At 32.1% G+C, this 18377-nt stretch overlaps 1 protein-coding gene across 1 annotated transcript; it reads left to right on the top strand.

Annotated features, from left to right (window-relative positions):
* The first annotated feature begins 130 nt into the window (after nt 1–130).
* Nucleotides 131–18040, top strand: LOC110999658 (chitin synthase chs-2). Its single transcript, XM_022268829.2, has 24 exons — nt 131–262; nt 1292–1400; nt 2381–2625; nt 2998–3164; nt 3454–3787; nt 3893–4092; nt 4682–4994; nt 5618–5838; nt 6535–6617; nt 7347–7498; nt 8067–8329; nt 9483–9693; nt 10173–10373; nt 10628–10854; nt 11962–12129; nt 12356–12661; nt 12910–13139; nt 13727–13850; nt 14262–14414; nt 14979–15155; nt 15821–15988; nt 16270–16501; nt 17065–17228; nt 17876–18040. Exons 2-24 carry the CDS (start codon nt 1303–1305, stop codon nt 18002–18004), a joined length of 4566 nt encoding a protein of 1521 aa, XP_022124521.2. The 5' UTR covers nt 131–262; nt 1292–1302; the 3' UTR covers nt 18005–18040.
* The last annotated feature ends 337 nt before the right edge of the window (nt 18041–18377 follow it).

Raw genomic sequence — 18377 nt, 5'->3', positions numbered from 1 at the left:
CGCAAATAAGTCAATAAAAATATTTTTATAGACACGATAAGATCTTAGAACGCCGCTTTGCTTAAATTGAAGAAATCACGACAATCTCTTTTAATAGCTGATAAATAATCAAATGATAATTATTATAATGACGCTTTAGATACGACAGTTTAGTCATTCGTGGACTTGAATATTGGCTTGAACATAGGTGCTGTTGCAAATTAATATAAAAAAGTTAAAATACTAAGTGATAATTTATAATGTGTTTATTGTGAAATTTAAGGTAAGTGCTTTGAATATTTTTTGCTTTTGAATATACGTGATGACACTTTGATTATATATTTTACACTAAAGGTTCTGGCTTAAAAAAAAGACTAATAAAAAAAAACCTTTAAAGAAGCGATTGATTGGTTAGCGCTTAAAGAAAACACTTTTTACCGTAAAAGTGTTTTTATGTGTGTATGTTTTTATAGGTGTGTGTAAACTTATAATTATTTAGCATAATTTTAAATAAGTGTTGTAAAAAAGTGTTTTCTTTAAATGTGTAAAAGCTATGTTAATAAAAGATAATGGTTAGCGCTTGTCAAAAGTTATATTTTAGAGCTTTCTTAAACCTATAATATTCCTAAGAAAGTTTAGATCCTACTTTATTTAAAGTTTCTATGATTGTACTTTCCTACATTAAACAATTTAGTTATATAATATTAATAATAATAATTTATCCTCATCACTTCTAATATTAAAATAGGGTGTAAGATTTAAATAAATATAAAAATTAATTTGACGTTCTGGCGTTCGAGAAATGGGTTTGGTTAAAGAAATATAAATCTACTTAAAAACTTTTTTACTTTTACGTTGATTTGGTGCAATTGAGTTTATATAGAAAATACAAAAAGAACTTATCTATACAAACAAAAATTTTCGAAGCTACCTAATAAAATTTCAGCTTCAGCTTTCTCTGTCTTTCTGGTTATAAGCTGTTATTGTAATGACCGTTGGTAGACCTTTTTAAATAAATAAATCGCATTAGAAATAGGTATCATAATATAACAAACAACACTTAATAATATTATGATATATACAAAATTGGATAAATATAAATTTCAGTTCCCTTTGTGTTGTACCATTGTTATTAAACAGATCCGTGTTATGGGTACTATCTAGAAATTAATTTGGTTTTGATAAAATAAATATGTAGTGATAAGTTAGATTCTGGTTATCGACTTAATTCACAAATCACAGGAACTTGTAAACACATTTGTGTTATACGCGAAAATAATAAAATTCATTTTTTCTTTTTATATCTTTACAGAGAAATAGGTGATGGCGGCCAGAAAGTCAGAATACAAGGGTATTCCAGATGACAGCGACATTTCAGACTCAGAGTTTCAACCTCTTTATGATGACAATGACGAGTTAGAGTACGTTTAATATTTAAAATTTAGTTGGGCACAATTTGGTCTAATATACCAAATACCTACTCATTGACTAGTGGCCGTACTTCGTCAAATTTGATACGATCTATATCACAGGATTTTGTATCTAGAATCTTCCCACATAAGTCATGCTAAATAGATTTTCAGAGAATCAAAGTAATCGCTAACGTTAAGTGCGCTCTACACTCGCGGCGCGAAGGGCCGCGAAAGCCGCGAAACGCGAGTGTAGATGGTTTCGCGCGTTCGCGTTTGCGCCGTTCCCCGTTCGGTGTCGGTTTTTTGTCCCGCGACAAAGGTTCGCGCTTGGTTCACAGCGCGCGATCGCGAACACAATCCACACTCGCAGTTTGTCGCAGTAGCTGAGAAGACGTCTCCACAAGTGGTTGTGCATTATTTATTGCGTACTAAGCAACGTTCTTTTTTTTAAATGAGTACTACGTGGAATAATGAACATGAATTAAAATTTATTGAGTGTTTTCAATCCCAACCAATACTTTGGCAGTCCAAACACAAGGACCATAAAAATAAAAATAAGATCCACGATGCCAGGACGCGGATAAGTGACATTTTGGATATACCTGTGGGTGAATTACCTACTAATGTCCAGTTATAGGACGCGATATTATCTCGTCGTCGTCGTCCATCTTCTTTGAGGCCGCGAACGAGACTGCGAAGCTTCGCGAGTGTGGATAGACACATGAAAACGCGAAGTTCACGGCCGAACCGCGGCCGTGAATCGCGGGCGCAATTCACGGCCGCGGTTCGCGGGCGAGTGTAGAGCGCACATTAGGGAATGGTGTCTATGAATGCAAAACAGGGGCATTCAACGTAGCAAAAGTAACTTACTTTGGTTTATAATAATGGCCTGGTTTTAAATATTCGTGGACACAGTTATTAGTAATTTTTGCACTTGACTTTGATAGATACCTACTCGATATATGATTATTTGAATATCTTATTTTTAGTCAACGGACTACCCAAGAAACAAAAGGATGGAATCTATTCCGAGATGTTCCTGTCAAAAAGGAGTCTGGGTCTATGGTATCCACAGAATGGGTGGACTCCAGTGTGAAATTTCTGAAACTCATTGCATACATTACGGTTTTTTCAGCAGTATTAGGTTCAGCTGTTTTAGCCAAGGGAACAATGCTTTTTATGACTTCACAATTAAAAAAAGGACGCCAGATTCCACATTGTAATAGCGCACTAGGTAGATATTTTTGATTATTGATTGTATTATTAATTTCCTACGCCTACCTTACTAACAAACTCTCTTCCCGATGGTTTAATAGATTTAATCTTTTCTCAACAATAGACAGAGATAATAGATAAAGGTTATATAGGTGTAACAATCGTTATACACTATAGTGTATATATAGCATCCTTCCCCCTATGTGCTTAAATCATTTATACGATGCTTCCCTGTTTTCACGCGAACAAATCGCGCGGGTAACTAGGTTTAAAGTTGTATTTTTTAGTATCACTTACGTGTGAAACGCACAAATGCTAATAGAATAATAATCTAAACTTTTAATATATTTTAACAATTTGACATATTACACAAAGGCATTATAATTTTCAGCATTGGATAGGCAGTTTATAACGGTTCTTACTTTGGAGGAGCGGATAACATGGCTTTGGGCGATAATAATTACATTTTCCATACCGGAGTTAGGAATGTTTTTGAGATCATTGCGTATATGCTTCTTCAAGACCGCTAAGAAACCTAGCCCAGGAATATTCTTTACGGTAAACACATCTGAAATTGCGTTTAGATTATTAGAACCGATATCGTATTAAAGTAGTTTATTAATACTCGAAATAAAAACAAAAGGGTAATCAAAACTGTCTAGATTTGAAACACTCAGTCGCCATGTAAGGCAGGACGAAGACATTGAAACCTCGAGTATCTATTTATTAATTTAATCAAGATATTCAAATACAGAAACGGTGTGCAAAACAGCTGATCGCAGGGCACATCTAGTTATAATGGAAACTTCTGATTTTTCCGGTCACTTAACGCTCTATTTATTTTTAGGCTTTTCTCATAGAAACATTACATACAATAGGCGTAGCGACGCTAATCCTAATCATATTACCAGAGTTAGATGTGGTAAAAGGAGCGATGTTAATGAACGCCTTATGCGTAGTACCAGGAATCTTGAATATTTTTACCAGAGATACAACAAATTCTAAATATTATTTAATTCTTCTTCTGGATATTTTATCGGTGTCTGCTCAAGTTACAGCGTTTGTTGTTTGGCCTTTGTTGGATGGTACTTTGGCATTGTGGACGATTCCTATGGCTACCATTTGCATATCATTAACCTGGTGGGAAAATTTTATCGGCCATATTGATAGGCAATCATCCGGTAAGCAGTATCATAAATATATATTTATATATACTCAGCATTCTTGTGAATCAATTAGTCATAGAAAATTTTCTAGATATTACTATGAATTTCTATAAATTCCAGTATTCTTCTTATACCTCTGTGATATACGCGATGAACTTAAAAAGACGCGATACTACACTCATAGAGTGCTGACTATTTGGAAAATTATAGTCTTTATGATATGTATAATGGTATCTATGGAGTTGCAAGGTGACGACTCGAAGAAATTCTTTTCATGGGCAGTTGAGGCTTTTGGACAGCGAGAGTATTACGTGCATGAGGTAATATTATTATTTCATTATTGTACTAAAAAATTGTTCATCAATTTATTAGGATCACTATTGCATAAACATACCAACCAATTAAGACTTAATTAATTAAATTTAATCACAGTTAGTTAATTGTATGAAATACTTTGTTTGTTTGTTCCCTTTTATAAATCTTTTTGTTATATAATGTATCATGTATTCCATCTGTGGCTATATTCTCAGTGTATTTGTTTGCTATTATATATAATTTATGTTAGCTGTAGGAGTACAAAATAAATAAATAAATAAATAAATAAACATAATTATTTTAATTACATTATATATTATATAAACACTTCAATCAAAACTTTAAATAGTTTAGTGTAGTTTATTTTGCAAACTGTATAGTAGTATTTTCTATTAATATTTTCCTTTTTAAATTTAATTTATTGATAAATAATTAATATTAGTGAATTGTTTTGTATGATATTAGGAAGTTTAAACCTTTAATATTAAATATTATATTCAAAGTAGAGAATTACTTATATATTTAATATTTTTGGCGTTTCGTCTAACTCTAAAACAATTTTCAATCTGACAATCTGTTATAAAAATGTTACAGATCCAAGCGATTCTTCAAAATAACGTCATTGACCTAGACCACACGATAATTGAGGGTAGTTTTAGACTGCCTGCAAGTGGGGTGTCATCTTTATGGGTCGCAGTCATACAAATTGGGGCGGCATATATTTGTTTTGCATGCTCCAAATTTGCCTGCAAAATCCTCATTCAACAGTTCAGTTTTACGTTCTCTCTAAGTCTGGTTGGACCAGTGCTGGTTAATATACTTATATATGTTTGTGGTATACGTAATGCTAATCCGTGTGCGTATCATGGAACGATACCAGATTACTTGAGCTTTACGATTCCTCCAGGTATGTTTATAGAATTAGCTAAATGCCTTTGAAGAATAAATATTTATTTAAGTAATTTTATAGAAAACTATACATGAGCAGTGTTGGCCTAGTGGCTTCAGGATGCGACTCTCCTACCTGAGGTCGTAGGTTCGGTCCCGGGCTGTGCACCAATGGACTTTCACTCTATGTGCGCATTTAACATTTGCTCGAACGGTGAAGGAAAACATCGTGAGGAAACCGACATGTCTTAGACCCAAAAAGCCGACGACCTGTGTCTGGCATTGGGGGCTGATCACCTACTTGCCTATTAGATTTAAAAATGATCATGAAACAGATTCCGAAATCAGGACCTTAAGAGGTTTTAGCGCCACTGATTTTTTTTCAATTTTATAGAAAACTATACATACGGAACATATATAATTTCGTACAATATAATGTACATTATCGTATATATTTAATAATATGGGTATCCTAATATCATAGGTGCGCATAATGATTAAATGTTCTAAAATATAGGGTAGGACCACAATTTCTTTTACTCAGTATTAGCATACAAAACCTATGTCAGTTTTTAAACGCCACAAGTAAATCAAAATACAAACATCACGAATTCGAATTTCGAATTTATAAACTATTTTCAGTATACTTCTTACAACACTACATTGGTCGTGAAATGACTTGGATTTGGTTAGTATGGCTCGCATCTCAGGCTTGGATCACCATACACACATGGACACCTCGTTGTGAGCGTCTTGCGGCTACCGACAAACTATTTGCAAAACCCTGGTATTCCGGATTATTGATCGACCAGTCGATGCTCATGAATAGAACGAGGGATGATGATGCTGATATACCAGTAGAAGTAAGTGTTATTCCTCAAAACCAAATAAGTAAACGACCAAATAATGGTGTCTTTGTTGCTATGAATGTTCCATTCCTTTGTGAGGTAACTTAGATAAAGGTATTCGTCATAAACCTTGATATAAATATTGTTATAAACCTTGATTTTGTCTATGAAATACATTTAATAAAACCATTAAAATATTTTAATTTGTTTAGAATATCTCAGTTCATTTACAATATCTCAGTTTCGTATCGGATCTTCTGGTTTTGCAATTATTAGTATCCATAATCTGTATGTATAACACCGTGCCAAATATAGCTTATTTTGAATCCTCGATAAAAAAGATTCCAATTCCTTTTTTATGTACTTAAATAAGTCGTAATTTGTATTATACATTTATCAGCTACTAACTGATCTTGAACCGTTAAGTAGATGACACTGACGATAAGTGAAGGCGATTGTGATAAGATTCACAATAGATTAAATTTTGTAAAAAATAATTAAATTAATACCACGTATCTATAAGTTATTCCGTGTGAAAATGAATGTAAATGAAAATGTATATTCCTCCTCAAAAATATTTTTTTTTAGATATCAATCTATCAAATATAAAATAAAATAAAAATACATTTTTATTTTAATTCAAGGTTATTTATTGGTGCATTGTTCATAATGATATATTACCGTATGTACGATAAATATTTCTTTTTTCAGGATATACTAGACATGAAAGATGACGTCTCGGTTACAAGTTCCGTTGAACCTCGAGAAGTTAAGCCGTCAGATAACGTTACAAGGTACAACGCTACAATACCACTATTCGATTTCCAAAACAGAGAAAATCTTAGTGGTTCGACGTTTTTTTTTTGGTTCAAACACTTGACAGTTGACCAATACAAAACCGCGATACAAATAAATAAATCGCACTAAGAACAGTGCATGTTGGTTGTCTTTTCTAATCATACATTAAAAAACGACAGACAATTATTATAATACAACCTATGTCTTCAGATTCGGGAGGTATGAATATAAAACAGAAGACATAAGACAAAACGTACAATTGTGATTGGTCAGATGAACGATAACTGGCGTAATGACAAGACGTATCGCATTTAGAATGACGCGTATTGGACTAGAATGTTCTTGACCAATCACTACGTAGAATATTTTCTTATTTCGATTCAATGCACCTCTATTGCTTGCCAACGCTTGGCACACTGTTATATCGCTAAAAAAAATCACTAAATACATTTTTAAATGTGACAAGCACTTATAGGCAAACATGACATACACGAAGAGATCTATTATTAAACAAAACAAAACAACTATTTGACAAAAAAAAACACTAGTAAAAAAAATAAACTTAAGAAACTAACAAATATCGATTTGATGAGTAATGTTTACGATTCTATAAACTGGCCATTACTAGATGATTTAGTTATATAGTATACACGCCATGTAATCTTATGTACTGTTAAACCCAATCGGGTTGTTGATTAACGACGCTTACTAGTTTATTTTTCTAGAGTGTACATATGTGCAACTATGTGGCACGAAACAAAGGAAGAGATGTTGGGCTTTCTTAAATCCATACTTCGATTGGATGAAGACCAAAGTGCTCGGAGGGTTGCTCAAAAATATCTGGGTATTGTTGATCCTGATTATTATGAGCTTGAAAGTAAGTTAGAGACAGATATATAGTAAAACATATTATAAACGATTCCATTTCTAGGGAAAAGGCATCAGGTTGGCAAAAGACGAGTTGGTGCATGACACCTGTCAATATTAATTTCTAACACGTGCAGATTATCCGTAATTGTACTTTACAATATGATGGAGTTTAATATAAGGTTTACAGCCAGGGTTCGAACGGCGGTTGAATATTGCTTCCATTTTTTTAAATTATGTTTGGTTTTAATGACTAGGATAGGGTGAATATGTATAGGATACTAAAAAAATATTTATTAAAAATAACGGTAATCTAGCAAAAGAATACTTTTGTGTGAGCTATTTATTATACATTATTGATAACTTTAAAAAATGTTAATTCTGAATAACGTTAAGGTCATTTTCATGCTCATACATATAAATATGATTATAATATACGTTAGAACTTACAGATTATAACGCAGGTGAAAGAGACAAACTATTTTAATATTACAGTTAATAATAAAACAACGAACGATTTAAATAATGTCTTAGTACGTAGTACGGCGAAGGGTAAAAATATATTTTTTTTATTCCAGCCCACATTTACTTGGACGATGCATTCGAAGTGTCAGATCATAGTTCTGAAGATTCGCAAGTAAATCGTTTCGTAAAAACCCTAGTTGACACAATAGATGAGTCGGCTTCAGAAGTGCATTTGACGAATATAAGGCTTCGGCCACCGAAGAAATTCCCAACACCGTACGGAGGAAGGTTAGTCTGGACACTGCCTGGGAAGAATAAAATGATTTGCCACTTGAAGGATAAATCGAAAATTAGGCATAAGAAGAGATGGTCTCAGGTATCTAAATTATTTTATAAGTACAGTGGGGAATAATCCTTTATTATCTAAGAGAATTATTCATACTCCATATAAAATAAATATCTATTATAAACACAATTATAACGACGAAAAGGCTGCCTTAGACCGTTACCTTGTTTTAGGCTCAAATAGCGAACAATAGTTGAAATATATTATTCTACAATTTTTGCTGGCATTTCATTGCATTTGGCTTAATATTTTTACAATGTCTAGCCTATCAATGAATATCAAGCCATATAGATTGCGGAATAGATAAGTAGGCCTTAGGTAAAATTTAATATCATTTTTACGTCAATAAAAGAATAAAGCTTTTATATTTACATTTATTTCCAGTTCTTAAATCAAGTGCGCAGAATGAATTCGAAATATTCTTTACATATAAAAAGTATCTGTGAAATGTCTCTATCGTATGAAATATCTACGTTCATGTAGTGTTAACTTATTCTTGCGGTTCGCTTGTGGTGCATTATCTTTCCATCCTTGTAGATAAACTATTCCATATACAAAGACCGTATATTCTGCATTGATTAGGCAATACTTAATGCATTCACCTTAACCTTATCGTTTATATTGCCATTGGCCTAGTGCGTTCTTAGCTTTATTATCTGATATCGTAGTAAATTGTCTCATATCTCTAATGATAATGATTCTAATATTGAGTCTAAAAATAGTGTTAACTATGAATAAAGGAAATGCGGAAATAAATCTGAATTGAGTAGTTGCGTCTCTAAAATAAAATGTTCTTTAATAATATTGGTACCAATAATTATTTATTGGCTTTCGTTTTAATATGTCAGAGAAGGTAATTCCCCAGAAGATAATTCTAAAAGTTTTTTATCATTTTTATTGGACTACTAAAAGATATGTCGGTAGTCTTAACATCCACGCAATCCTATGTTTCTGACAGCGCTACGGATATTATAAGAACAACAACGCTATATTAAATTCAAAATTGCGTACAAAAACGATAAGTTAATTTCTAGATTGCTGTAGCTTATGCAAGTTACAGAATACTGATGCAGGTGTTGTGTTTAGTAATGAATTCTGCCCTATAAAACCTTAATAATTAATAGCAACTTGAATGAGGACTTTTTGAATTGGCCGTAAATTGAAGTAAATTTGTAATTTTTAGGTTATGTACATGTATTATTTGCTGGGCCACCGTTTGATGGACCTACCACTCTCAGTGGACCGTAAGGAAGTGATAGCGGAAAATAGCTATCTGTTGGCGTTAGATGGTGACATTGATTTTAAACCTAGTGCGTTGACTTTGCTTATCGATTTGATGAAGAAAGATAAGAATTTAGGTGCTGCCTGTGGACGTATTCATCCTGTTGGATCCGGTAAGCATACAAAGAAGAAACCTTAAGCCTGGTTTATAAATGTAATCAAACTGAAATCTAGTTAGAAGAGTCGTCATAATTTTGTCTCTCAAACTATAGAAATTGAAAACAGATAATTAAAAAAATACATAATATTGTAGCAAATATGAAGCTTTATATTTAACATATGTTCGATCTTAATTGAATATTAATTAAGTAGTTTGAACCACACCGATATTTTAAAATTACATTACAAAACATAATATAAAACAATTTAATTGACAATGGAAAGAAAAGAATTGGAAATTTCCAATAAAGATATGTGTTACTGATAACTGAAACTATAATTAGAGCTTATTAACCAATTCTCAATTCCCTTATTTATTATTTAACACATACGAATTCTACAATTTAATTAACCGTAAACATACTGTCATAACTGTCAGGTGTCAACTTCTGGGACACAGACTATACTAAAATAAATATAAAAATCTTTTCAGGATTCATGGCTTGGTACCAAATATTTGAGTACGCGATTGGTCACTGGCTTCAAAAGGCCACTGAACACATGATTGGGTGTGTTCTCTGTAGTCCTGGCTGCTTTTCACTGTTCCGAGGAAAGGCTTTAATGGACGATAATATTATGAAGAAATATACTCTAACTGCTAGTGAAGCGCGACATTACGTTCAATACGATCAGGGTATGATTATATTAATATTTTATAAGACCAATGAATAAATCTAGTTAACCTTATACAGGTAGATTTTAGTGTTTGTTTTGCTCTAGACGTTTTCCCTTGGATATAATAAAATGCGATTAAGCGGGTAACCCTTTAACTGGGGTTTTTGAGCGTCTTCATTTGTTTTTTTCTTAAGGTTTACTCTTTTTTTTACATTGAACTACAGTCTTTACATATATTGTTGTAATTAGCATAAGACATACATTTCATTATAGGTGAAGACCGATGGCTGTGTACCTTACTCCTTCAAAGGGGCTACCGTGTGGAATATTCCGCGGCATCCGATGCGTATACTCACTGTCCAGAAAGATTTGACGAGTTCTTTAACCAACGGAGACGTTGGGTTCCATCTACTATGGCTAATATTTTGGATCTGTTGACTGATGCGAAACACACTGTTAAGGCCAATGACAACATATCGATGCTTTATATTGCCTATCAGGTAAAAATTTTAGCAGAAAAACATTTTATTGAAATCGTATCCCTTTCTAACTAAAATTTCCTAAAAAAGTTATTAGAGCACAAAAATATTTATGTTTATTATTCGCTTATCGACGAAATAGAAATAATAATATTTTTTTTTCATTTGTAACGCTCAGAAATAGAAAGAAAAGAAAATAGAAAGAAAGAAGTACAAAAAGTTTGCGTGACAAATGCAGTTTTGGTTATACAGCAGTCGCTTTATTTTTTAACGTAAATCCCCTTTAATTTGAATTCACTATCTAATATTTTATTTTTTAATAAAAATAATTATTAACAATTAAATGATAACATTAATTATTTGGCCCATATAATCTTGGATTAATCTAAATTGGAATCATACATTTAATCCATTTTATCTAATCAGATTTATGTGTTTTGATTTAAAAAATATTGTTATAACAAAAAAGTACCTTTATCTAAACAACTTAAGATCGACTTCATCAACGAAAATTAATATTTTTAAGCAGCAAAATAGGATTTACACAAAAAATTGTGAAATTATAAATTGCGTAGAATCATTGAGTTGTTGTTCTTCGGATATCGTTGCATCGTAGTTATTTTTAATTTAACGGATTAATTTTTTTTTCTTGGTTTTCGTCGCTGTAGTAAATGAGTTCCAAATAATAAAGGTAAAAGTTTCACTGCTATAAAAATAATAATTATTTCGGAATGAATATCATAAGCTGACCTACTTGCGAAATAAATAAATATCGGTGAAATATACGCAGACTTGTGTCTCATTAGACTTTTATATCTCTATACACGGTCAAAATAAAATAATATAAAATAGTGATCATTTCAACCTAGGGAAATTCAAGTAAAATTAGACATAATGATAATATTATCTTTATTATAAATACCTATATATTGAATTCGAATTTAAAAAAATCTGTGACAAAAAACAATATTGTATAGTCATAGTCATAATATCTTTATTCATTTAGGTAAACATGTACACTTATGAACGTCAAGGAAACATTAATCGTAAATTTACATTTACCACCAGTAGTAGTAGTTTGTATCTAACAAAACTGATGTCTAATATAATAATGGTATGATGTTTCAGATAATGTTAATGGCCGGTACAGTTTTGGGTCCTGGAACCATATTTCTGATGATGATTGGAGCCATAAACGCCATTACTGGACTTAGTAATATAAATGCGTTGATTCTTAATGCAGTACCTGTTTTTGCGTTTATCATTATTTGTATGACCTGCGATTCTAAAGTACAAGTCAGTAATTAATAATTTAAATTAGATTTCTAGTAAAACCCGCAAAGGAATATTTTTTATCTGTACACGCAATTCTCTGTTACAAAGTTTTATTCATTTAATTTATTGTCGGAAACAAGTAAATGACGTTAAAAAATCCTTTTAATTAATTACTATTTGTAATGTGTATTTCCTAGCTTTCTTCGAACTTTATTTTTTAAACAAAACAATTTTTATATTTTTTTAGATACAATTTGCGAACATAATAACATGTTTATACGCTATGGTAATGATGTTTGTGATTGTCGGGATAGCGTTACAAATAGTCGAGGACGGGTGGCTCGCACCCACCAGTATATTCTTTGTGGCAACATTCGGGTTGTTTTTCGTAACGGGTGCGTTACATCCACAAGAAATTTCCTGTTTACTGTACATCGGTATTTACTACATAACTATTCCAAGCATGTACATGTTGCTTATAATATACTCACTATGTAATCTTAATAACGTATCTTGGGGTACAAGAGAAGTTGCGGTTAAGAAGACTTTGAAGGTAAGTTTTTTTTTTATTGTTTAATTTTCTTGTCAATGCAAATATTATGCTAATTAAGTTTATGTAATGTGTCTTAGGTATATGTTTAGAAATTTGAATATAACTAATATAATATAGACACAAAATAAGTCTGACAGGCAAACATTTCCAACCTTATTGAGACTAGTATGCGAGTCTTTTAAAACTTAAATAAGTTCGTGTGTCTTTGAATATCTTACATAGAACCTCGTATACTTATATTTTTTTAGGACTTGGAATTAGAGAAGAAGGCAAACGAAGAGGCAAGTAAGAAGATGGACACACAGAGTAAAATGAGCTGGTTCGGTAATTCTGAAGAAACGAGTGGTTCTATTGAGTTCAGCATTTCTGGACTCTTCCGTTGCCTGTGTTGTACGAACCCCAAGGAATACCAGGAAGACTTGCATCTACTAAAGATTTCCAGCGCGCTGGAAAAGATTGAGAAAAGACTTGATAATTTGTAAGTTTTTTGAACGAAATTGTAATTTTTTATAGGTACGTGATACTGAGTATGATATTCTTTAGTTTACGGGTTACGAGCGCGTGTAAAATGTCATAAGTGTGTATATGTAAGTAATATAAGTTTACAAATATCTTGGAAAATTGAATTGAGATACTTTTTTAAATCTATAGAAAAGTCAAGTTTCTTAGTAAATCAGTAATTTTACATAGGCGTTTTTGGATATAATATATTATATATATATCCAGAAACGCCTATGAAATTATTTAGGTATAGGTATATACCGCATATAATAGACTATACCTAAATATATATTTCTTCCTTTCGCTTGACATTTTTTTGGGTAAATGAAGTTATGATAATGTAAATACACATGAATTTATTGTTTAATTTATTTTTATTTTACGATTGATTTCTTAAAGTGAGGCCGATTATACGAAAATTATATAAATGTATATTTATATGCAAAATTAATTTTTAACGCTTTCAAAAAATTTAATGTAAGTATGTACTCCACTTAAAGCATATATATATTAATGAACTTTATAAAAACAATATATGAGTTAAAATGTGTTTATGTATTTCAGGGGGGCCCCACAAGAAATATCTGAGCCCCGAGCTCGTCGGCGATCATCAATGGGTATACGCAATGACACACTCTCAATGTTGCCAGAATATGAAGACAGCGAAGACTCCGTTGAAATACCACGGGTATGTCAAATTTGTTATTTATTTTAATGTACTTCAAGAAGTGAACAGACAGACAGAATTGTAATCAATGTTGTGTTTTCCGTAACATGAATATTTGTTTAAATTTTCCATGTAATTGTTCCATTTAAAAATCTAAAAAATTAAATTGTTTGTTTTTCATATTCTATAAATATTATGAGAGAGACGCGTTTTTTTGTACTTTTGACTAACTTTAGTAAATTCGCATATCTTCAAGTAAGATTCAGAATCTAGATAATTATATAATAACGACAGAGGCCCTCGGGCATCAATTTCATTGACGTTTTTGTTTAATCGCTAAAAAAAATATTTATTTTTAAATATCTTCGGTTATCATCGACCAAGCTTTAGTAGTAGGAAAAATACCAATATATTATTAACGAATTATTGCAGGAAGAGCGAGATGACCTAATAAACCCATATTGGATTGAAGACCCGAATTTGCAAAAAGGAGAAGTTGATTTTCTAACGACAGCTGAAACCGAATTTTGGAAGGACTTAATTGACGCTTACTTACGGCCTATTGACGAGAACAAAGCAGAACAGGTACACTGGCGTTTCACTCTTAATATATAGAGGACAAATCTTTGATTTATTATTATTAATTAATTAGTTAAAATGTTATATGGAATATGGTGTAATGGAGTTTAAAAAGTGTGGCGGAGAGTTTATTGCCAATTCTTCTTGTCCGGTTTACGTTGATTTGGTACGTAAATTTAAAATTTACGTACCAAATCATAGAAGCATTTAGCATTCAATATTTATTTCTTTATTGACGTTCATAAGCGTACATTGTTACCTAAATAAATTTAAAAAATTAACATTCGTTAATTCATTAGTTAAGTTCATATTTTCATGTCCTTTATAGGTCAAACGCTTCAGTATGATCAGTTTTGTATATACATGTATAAATAATAAGGCAACATTCATTTTTTATAAACAGTTTTTTTTCTCTCTGCAATGTGTCTATTGTATTACGTACTTAGCCTCTTCTTCTTGTATGTATAGTAAAATACACTGCTTTGAAAATTGTAAGTCTATAGCAATCCACTTCCACTGTACAAACATATATTTTGCGCAAAATATAATCTATATTTTATTTTTCTTCAGGATAGAATCAAAACTGAATTGAAGAACTTGCGTGATAACATGGTGTTTGCCTTTTTGATGCTGAACGCGCTGTTTGTTGTTGTAGTGTTCATACTGCAACTCAATCAAAATGAATTACATATCAAATGGCCTTTTGGACAAAAGATAAAGATCGAATATAACAAGGATAATAATTTGGTAAGACTTTTCTATATTAGGAATATTATGGCAACAAGCTCGCTCGCGTGGATTTCCTGTCTGCAAGATTTTGTCGTTATATTTCAGAACGGTTATTATGTTAGTTAATTTTAATTTCAATTTTTATTACAACGCCTTACCAAAAATACAATAAACCCTTACAATTCAAACTAATAAGGAATAAAACTCGCTAATAGGGCGGCTTTACATCGACGAGTCTAGGGCAACCATTATCGTAGATGTACAATGCGATAATTAATCTTTCATTTTTATACCGTAAGATAAAAAGCTGGATTTGACGGACATTATAAACAAGAGACAATTTTATTAGATTAATCGTGAATACACATCGGCCTACACCCTCTGTCTTCTTTGCCGATGAGTAGGGATGCCTACAGATTCGAATTTAATGACGTGGAATAAGTGATACCTTGATGATCTTATTGAAACATATTTTTTTTATTTTATACCGACATCAGTCATCGCTTATTTATTTTCATTATTATTAATATTCATTTACAAACATTAACAATAATCTTGTGAATTCCGTATAAGTCTCTGCACGTATTTTAGTAGGGGAGGAAAATTTGTGGATGTCGGTTTTGTAGGAAAAATTAGGGCGCATCTATTGTATGAGAATTGTTTTCTATGTATGCATGTTTTAGGTGCTTATCGAACGCGAATTCCTAATGTTAGAGCCTATTGGATCCGTTTTCATTATTTTCTTCGGGCTGGTGATGGTAATTCAATTTATCGGCATGTTGTTCCATCGAATGGGGACTCTTACTCATTTGCTGTCTACGGCGCAACTGAACTGGTATTTCACCAAAAAGGTATTATATATATTTCTACTAATATAATTATTAAAAAGAAGTCATATTTATGAAATAGCTTACTTCTCAGTATTTTAATTTCTTTTGTAATTAAAAAATACCGTCAAAATTTGTAAAAATGTTGTTCTCTTCTTGTATCATATGGCTTTCTTTGGATTTATTTTGCAGTTATGAAAATCCGAAAAATCTGTTAAATCCCGAAAAATAAATTGCTTAGGTTTGATAACAAAACACAAGACTACTAATCTGCGAGATATTGTATATTAAAAATATGATTTTAGCCTCATGAAATGACGGGCGATGCCCTTTTCGAGAAACGTGCAGTCGAAATAGCCAAGGACCTGCAAAAATTAAACGTCGATGATTTAGAAAAACGAGGTGTGGATGTGTCCACTGTATCCAGAAGAAAGACTTTACACAACCTAGAAAAGGCCAGGGATAATAAACATAGCGTTGTCAACTTGGACGCTAATTTCAAACGTCGTCTTACGATACTTCAGAATAGTGATAACAGTAAGATACCAAATATATCGTTAATTATTTTTATACAAACGGGTAGGTGATACCGCCGCCCATATACACTCAATGCTTAAGGCATGATAGGGCGTTGCCGACCTATTAAGATTTGGAAAGTTCTTGAAGGACGCTTAGTCGAATTGGTTTGGAAATACTCAATTTTGACGAATGAAGATGAAATGATTTAGAACAAACATAAGTCGCAAACGGTCAAATAACAGGCTTATTGTAAATATGACTGATTCATTAGAACTTATTATAATTATTATTAGTAACAGTCCCGATTTGGCACGGCGTTTATTATATAAGTAAAGTCTAAGGGCCTGTTTCACAATGTCTGGATAAGTTCCAAATAAGCTATTTATTACTTATTGGTAGGTTAAATACTTATAAACAGTATTTTTGCGTTTCTCAGCTGTCAGATAGCGCTATTCGTCATGAAACGCAAAGTGAATTCGGAAGTTTTATCTTCGAATAATTTATGTGTTTTATAGCTATTTGGTACTTTATCCATACATTGTGAAACAGGCCCTTAACATAGCAAAATATATTTACCACAGATACTCTGACCCGTCTTCCATCCCTGGGCGGTGATACGGCTACGCGCCGAGCAACTTTACGAGCGCTCATGACACGGCGAGATTCGGTACTAGCTGACCGAAGGCGGTCACAACTCCAGCGGGATTCTACTTCGGGATACCTTTATGATGAACCCCTTGTTGATGTAAGTTTAATAATTTATTACACGCAACATTACTTAAGCACTTTTGTTCGTAACAATAATGCTTAGAGTACTCAAACCAAAATAGCTTAAAAATTGTTTGACGTGGTAGGTTCGAACCACGGGCTAACGATTTTTGTCACGTGACCATTTGCATACTAGTGTGTAACGCCTATAAAAAGTGAGTTTGTCTCTAGCCCTTGGGCTAAGTAATGACTGCTTTTTCTAAGCGCAATTAATACTGGATGGAACAGGTGGCTGATATGTTACTAATGAATAAAGTATAATAGTAATGTAATTTCATGTTTGTTTTTTTGTTTCCTCTGTAAATTTTATTTACATTGTTCACTCTGTCAATTTAGGGTCACCTGTTTATGCAGGAGTGTTTTTATAAATAAATACATAAACAGTGGAGCAAAATGTGTCAATAGTTATTATACGTGGACGATTTCGTACTACGCAATTCCAAACATCAATTCTTCATGGTTTTAAAAATTGATTAAAAACTACAAAAATATTATCTTGTTGTGACATGACGTCATCATCAGCACTTTGTTAGAGAGAATAAATTCCAGCTACTTATTAATATATTCATTCGACGTCGGTGTTTTACAAAGTACTTGTATTAACATTTATATTTTTTTGTCTAGCTCGGATCAGTCGGTAGAACGTCTTACATGAACAAAGGCTACGAACCCGCGCTGGACAGCGACGAGGAACCCTCTCCGCCGCCGCGACGAAGCACTGTTCGTTTTAGGGACCGAGAAAGTTACATGTGATTTTATTATTATGTTTTTAATAAATATTTTGGCTTAGCATTTGTTTCATTTATCTTTTGACTGAAATCTTTTACTTACTGACTAAATTATGTAATACAGACTACATTTTCTTTAGAAAATTTTAAGTAGGGAAATATGCATCTGACAACTAAATTAAATAGATACTTACTCTTTTATGTAATAGCAAATTATCTAAAATATTACTTTAAAATCGGGGTGAAATAAAGAAAACTCTTAAAATACATGTTAATATTTGAGCTATTTAACCTTCAAAATTAATTATAAAGGTTAAATATAGTATTTAGATAAAAAATGGTTAGACAAAACCTGGTCAGAAAGTTAAGTTCCAAAGTGAGAGGTCGCGTGAACCGCG

The sequence above is a fragment of the Pieris rapae genome, chromosome 16 (assembly GCF_905147795.1).
Source record: "Pieris rapae chromosome 16, ilPieRapa1.1, whole genome shotgun sequence".
Lineage (NCBI taxonomy): Eukaryota > Metazoa > Arthropoda > Insecta > Lepidoptera > Pieridae > Pieris > Pieris rapae.
The sequence above is the reverse complement of the archived record's forward strand: the minus strand, read 5'-3'. Positions and strand labels throughout refer to the sequence as shown.

Coding starts and splice junctions, on each gene's coding strand:
- LOC110999658 (XM_022268829.2), top strand. CDS start 1,303: ATGGCGGCCAGAAAGTCAGAATACAAGGGTATTCCAGATGACAGCGAC. Junction 15,156..15,820: donor ATAACAAGGATAATAATTTG/GTAAGACTTTTC, acceptor TGCATGTTTTAG/GTGCTTATCGAACGCGAATT. Junction 17,229..17,875: donor ATGATGAACCCCTTGTTGAT/GTAAGTTTAATA, acceptor TTTTTTGTCTAG/CTCGGATCAGTCGGTAGAAC.